The following is a 6,388-nucleotide window of genomic DNA, read 5'->3' as shown; positions in this document are numbered from 1 at the left end:
AAATTAAAGCTTATTTTATGTACTATAAAATGAAAAAAAAAAATTTGTCCCGACACTTTTTTTTCTACATTTAAACGGCTGCCGTAGTTAAAAAAACACTATTTTTGTGTTAAAATTTTCGATTTTCGATTTTTAATTTTCAACTTAAAAATGCTATAACTTTTTGAAAAATATATATATCAGCACAATTTTTGTTTTCTAAATACATTATAAGTACATCTTTCATTTGACATACTTTTTATTCAAATTGGACAATTTCCCCTTATATAGGACGCGTTCAAATGTTGAAATATTGTAAAAAATATAGAACTTTTTCAACTTAACTTTTGAAAGTGTTCCGGAAATACTGCGTCCTTTAAACATATATAAAATTAAAGCTTATTATATGTACTATAAAATAAAAAAAAAAAATTTGTCCCGACGATCTATCTTCTATGTGCAAATGGCTGTCGAAAATTAAAAAAAAATGTAATGTTTGCGATAAATATTACCTTTTATCGGAATGTTTTTTGTGCTTAAAACTGTCATAACTTTTTCAAAAATTAACAAATAAAAATAATATTTTCTTGTATTGAAACCTTAGATATTTCCCTTTCATTTGATATAATTTTTTTTGAAAATCTAACACTTATTCTGTTCACTGGGGGGATTTAAAATAGTAACTTTTTTACAAAAATGAACTTTTTCAACTTAATTTTTGAAAATGTTCCGGAAATACTGCGTCCTTCAAACATATATAAAATTAAAGCTTATTTTATGTACTACAAAATGAAAAAAAAAAATTTGTCCCGACGACCTATCTTTTATACGCAAATGGCTGCCGTATTCAAAAATATGCTATTTTTGTATTCAAATTATGGGTTTTGTATTTTATTTTAATAGAAGTTGATGTTAATTTTGCAATTATCCATCAATTTTTTAAAATTAAACACTATCTACAGATTTGCATCGAAGCGTTTCTTATGATAGTGATTTTAATCACTGTCAGATTAAATCTATCTGGACCCAACTATGCAATGTCTCCACTATGCCGCGACCCCACTGTGCTACCGTTTTATATTACATATGTATCAAGTATTTTAAATACTTTTTTAAATTATTACAAATTTTAATTTTTGTCTTTGAAATTAATTTCAAAACCAATTTATGATGAATTAAAATATAAAAAATAATAGCATTAGTAGGGTACTTAAGCAAAGAGAAATATTGATTAAATTTATTTATTTATTTAATTAATTTAGTTAAAAGGATAACCATGATTCAAAATTTTGAGTTAAATCATATATGATTCCTTTTATAAGTTATACTTTGGCGACTGCACCAAAAAATTCATTCGTACAAAATTTTTCAGTTATTATTCAAAAAACATTCATATGTTGAAGTCAATTACAGTTTTCAATTTTCTTTTGTTATTTATTAAGCATCGCATGTAGTTTGAATTTTAACAATTTTGTTACATATATAATTTATGTATAGTACATATATATATATATATACATATATACAGAAGATAAGTAAGTAACCAACACTGTACTTAGTAATTCTTCAGGATACATCAGACCAATCGTCAAAATTAGCTGGCGTTTACTAATTTAATGATTGAAAAAAATTTATCCACGTATTGTTTATGCTAAATGTAGCGTTTACGTTCATTAAACAGTTAGTTTGCTTTAAAAGAAAATTGTAGTCATTCATTTAATACTTCACTCCATTCCTACAGTATAAGCACTACAATGCAATAATTGGAATACATTTTTCCTCAAATGTAAATGTTTTAAAAATATATCATTAAAAAAAGTTGATTTTAATATTTTCAATTTCAAGTTTTTAATTAAATCGTACAATTTTCAATAAATTGGTCGAAGGACAAAAAGGTGAGCAATGAAGTAATATTTTTTATTTGTGTGAAATGGTAAAAATGGAGCGTGACTAAACGCCACGACGCTCATTAAATAATTTAATTTTTTTAATATTAAGTACTCGAAAATGGAAATAAAACTAGAGACCTCCGAGTCAAAAGTCTTATAGTAAAAAATTGTATTGGTTTCTACAACACAATTCAGGGATGTTTTTCTTTATTTAAAAGATATATTGGTAATGAAAATACAGTTCATAGTGAAAATCAAAAAAGCAAAAATATAACAATCATTATTAATTTATTTTATAATTCTACAATTCTATAAATTTATTCATAATGTTTTCAGCCGATGACTTAAAAAAATTTGAAGATCCTAATTAATACAAAATATGAAATAAGTAAACAAGTATAAATTGAAGTCAAAATTTTTTTTGGTTACTTTTAAAATGATTATATATATATATAAATATAAGCATTAACGCAGATAAAAAAATTATAGTTAGAACTTTTAAATGTATAAATATTAAAACATCAAAGATATTTTTGTCCACGTTAAAACTGTATTGGAGTACCACAAAAATTTCTTTATCGACCAAAGATTTTGTAATTAATGTGATCAATTAAAAATTGCTATAGATCTAGTACCAAGATCAAAAAATCCAATATTAATATTATTTCATCTTCATATCAAAGCTAAAAAAATAACAACTTAAATCAAGTTTTATTTGATAATATGTTATATAAATATTATATTGTATAATATAATGTTTAAACTTACATCTAATAGTCATAGAAAACATTTATGTGATGGTTATAATTTATAGTTTTTAGAGTTTTATGCGATGAAAGCATTGACAATTATGTTTGAAAATTTTACTGAGTATTTAGTTATAAAATTTATCTTTGATTGTAAAAATTTAATTTATTAATTAAATAAATTAACTCAATTCATTTACGATCATCTCAATATATAAATAATATTACAGATAATACAAAATTATTTTAATTTTAAATGATTAGTTTTATTTTACAACAAATAAAAGTAATAAAATGCATAATAAAAAAAAATTTAATAAATATTTATTAAAAGTCATAACTAACAGAAAACTAATATATTCAGAGTTTTTTAGTAAAATATTTAATAATAATTAATCAATGTGATAGTAAGTAAAATAATACAAAAATATATAATGTATATTTTTGAGAATAACCATATGGTGTTTTGGTAACTAAATTTTTTAACTGACCACAGAAATATTTGATATTTTGTCACTAGTATAAAACCATAGCGATGTAGGATTTCAGGTTGTCTTTATCAATAATTTTACAGTTTTTACATATTGATTATCAGTCAAAACACAATATTTTATTATTCATTATTCTTAAATATCTATAACATTATTGTTCATAAATTTTTCAACATTTTATGACATATCCATTTCAAAATGTCGACGTGTTTTTTGCAGCATCATCCGTTTATCAAACGATTTTTTTATCTGTAAGTACAAGTACAATTTAGTATAGTAAAATAAAGAGGTTCAATACTCCATTTACTTCTTTGTTCATAAAACAGTATAATATAGACACCATTAATCCTTGAGATGAGTGTAGTATATGAGCTGAATAGGACCAGAATGCAAATAGTTCAGGACTGCTGGAATGTGGTTCTGGTATTACAACTAATATAAAATTTGATATGCCCAATAACGGTACAAGAGCCACTGCTGCTTTTGATACTTTCCTGAAATTCATTTAAAAGTAATTGGTGATCTTTAAATGGTAATTTAATATAATTATACATATGTATTACTTTTTTAAAACATAATTTTTATAAAACGTAACTACGAGTATTCATAAGTTATTGCATATCGAAATTATAATTATCTTGAATTACCGAACATTCACATTTTTTTATAAAAAAGTAAAAAAGTTTTATCTTTTAAGTCTAATAGAAATCACAAAATTGGAACTAAATTAGTATTTATTAAACTTAACTATTTTTATATTTTGTATGAAACTTATAGTAAATAATATCATTAAAAAATAGATATCAAATTAATATTTTGAATGATTGATTTATCTTATTACTTATAATAACATTAAAGAAAAGATAGTAATTTACTATCCTCTTAAAAGTTAATCAGATGTCCAAAAAAGAACAACTATTGTTTATAAGTTATAACTATCAATTATTCGATTTTTAAAGAGCTATAACTTATGGCTTTTCAATTTATGGAAATTTATTCTTTTATAAAAAAGCTTTTGGCTCAAGGTAGTACACTATAACATTATGAATAAAAATTAATAGTAATACAATAAATTAATTAAATTTAAAGTAAAAAAATAATAAAAATTCTACACATGCTATCATAGATAAATATGTCTTAGGATTGATAATCAATTTTATATAAAAAATTTACATTTCTGTAATATTCATTTTATTTTATTTTAGTAATATAAAATTGATTTTTTAGAAAGAAAATATTGATACTTTATATAGCGTGATCAGTAAGCAAGGATATAGGTCAGTTGTTACAAACAATGAGAACAATAGAAACCCGTTTCCTTTATAACATAAAAATACTATGTCTATTATTACAATTTTCAGATATAAATACTATAAAATTTATAACATTATCATTAATTTGTTATTACAAAATCATTACCTTATTATTTCTAGTTCATTTGATGGTGTCATTTTTGATTTAATTTTTTTTAGAAGTTCCCTTAGCACAACCATTAGTATTATGAAGTTGACCTATAAAACAAATTTAATACATTTTTTGATATAATGCAAAGGCATTTATATATCACATTNATAATACATTTTTTGATATAATGCAGGCATTTATACATCACATTTTTATATACATGACTTGTGGTAATTGTGATAATTAATTACATGGTGTGCTGTAAAAATAAGGTAGCATCTTATTTTCTAATTTAAAAGATTCGTTAACAAAATTTTTAATAATAACACGTTGGTGTTTGTAATTTAATTTTTAAAGATTTGATAAGTATGTAAGTAGATGATTTTTTCTTGTAATAAGTTAATGAATCATTATTTTTTTTGCTATATAAGACATTTATGAGGAACTCTTCAATTTTGATTATAATAATATGTGTTTTTCATGTGAAATTTCAATACTTACAACTAAAATCACAATTCTTGGTCCTTCAAGTATCCAGAAAAAAGGTAAAAGACTATAACCCCACCAGCATACGCTTGAAGATTTATCGTAGTAAATTAATGTAACCAATAACCACATTAAAGTCATCAAAGCTGGCACACCCCAACCAACTAAATACATGCGTGAATTGATGGAGTTTATTCTAAGCACTCTGGATTTAATGATTCTATACAAGTACACCCCTTCATTATACATCCACATGAAACTTGCTGTTTTTGACCATTCAAGTATAACTTGCGCACCTTCGCATACAATTGGCTATAACATATAAATGAATACTATTTAATTGCAATTTGATTGATAAAGTGTAATACTACGGAAGAGCACTAATAACGAAATTTTGTTTNGAAGAGCACTTATAACGAAATTTTGTTTTGTTTTTTATCATAACAAATAGTTATTAATCATTATAATTATTAGTAATCTAAGTTTGAATAATTTGGTTATAAGAATAAAATTTCATAAAAAATGCTCATATTTGGTATTTTACTTAACATGGCTAACTATTAAAAAAACTATGATTTACAGNTCGTAAAAAATGCTCATATGTGGTATTTTACTTAACATGGCTAACTATTAAAAAAACTATGATTTACAGTGTAAATGATGCCAAGCACCCAATTTTCTTGATTTTCTACCACGTGTGTCTTATTATTGCAGTCCACATAGCATGAAATATCTTTTTTTATTTTAAACAAATCTAGTTTATCTATGTTCAAGATAAGTTTGATGATCATTTGCAATGATAAAGCAACAAATAAATTCATGTGAATTTTGAACCTTTGCTCTAGAAGGCCTCTGAAATGATTTAAAATTATAACTTTATCACGTTTGGGTGAAGGTTTATGTTTAGTTAAGATTTATTTGGTTAAAAGAGACCGACAGTGTATGAATGATTTAAAATCTTAGAAAAGAGAAACACGCGTCCGTATTTTACATTCGTATCTTATCCACGTGGATAAGGTAACATGATATTTATAGTTAATGATGTTTCTGAAATTCTTTTACTAATAGTAAATGCAATAACAGTTATTTCCACTAAATCTTATCATGGGTGGTATGTCAATTACTTTAACTTTCGTGAAAGGTAAGTATCATATTCAGCTGTCATTGATGAGCATAAATTGTTTTGTCGAATTATGTAATGCATTCTTTTTATGGTTCAGTCGGTATTTTTAAATTAAAAGAATTTTTTAGTAAAAGCATATTTCTTATGAGTAGTTTTCGGAAATTTATTATAAATTGTTTGAATGCGAGAGACAGCAATTGATCATAAAAATTAATGAGTATCCAACCGTTTGTACAGCAATCGATTACTGTATATAAAAAAAAAAAATTG

The 6,388-nt window shown here is 23.8% G+C and overlaps 2 protein-coding genes across 13 annotated transcripts in view; both read right to left on the bottom strand.

Annotated features, from left to right (window-relative positions):
• The window catches only part of LOC126901961 (venom protease-like), a 79,527-nt gene that overhangs the window by 13,350 nt on the left and 59,789 nt on the right, over positions 1–6,388 (bottom strand). The gene's annotated exons all lie outside the window — the stretch shown is intronic.
• Positions 2,933–6,388, bottom strand: part of LOC126901960 (PDF receptor) — a 172,910-nt gene continuing 169,454 nt past the window's right edge. For 2 of the 6 annotated variants that reach the window (XM_050678937.1, XM_050678930.1), the window contains exons 8-12: positions 5,646–5,847; positions 5,011–5,307; positions 4,525–4,616; positions 3,413–3,599; positions 2,934–3,354 (exon numbers count right to left, since the gene is read on the bottom strand). In XM_050678937.1, the coding sequence (XP_050534894.1) occupies positions 3,283–3,354; positions 3,413–3,599; positions 4,525–4,616; positions 5,011–5,307; positions 5,646–5,847 (850 nt within the window). In that variant the 3' untranslated portion in view covers positions 2,934–3,282. Of the gene's footprint in view, positions 3,355–3,412; positions 3,600–4,524; positions 4,617–5,010; positions 5,308–5,645; positions 5,848–6,388 lie in introns of all 6 variants that reach the window. The other 4 variants (XM_050678939.1, XM_050678938.1, XM_050678932.1 and 1 more) reach the window with 4 other exon arrangements.

Source organism: Daktulosphaira vitifoliae, unplaced genomic scaffold (assembly GCF_025091365.1).
Source record: "Daktulosphaira vitifoliae isolate Bord-2020 unplaced genomic scaffold, ASM2509136v1 Scaffold_3, whole genome shotgun sequence".
NCBI lineage: Eukaryota > Metazoa > Arthropoda > Insecta > Hemiptera > Phylloxeridae > Daktulosphaira > Daktulosphaira vitifoliae.
Note: the sequence above shows the minus strand (reverse complement) of the source record. Positions and strands in the feature narration are given on the sequence as shown.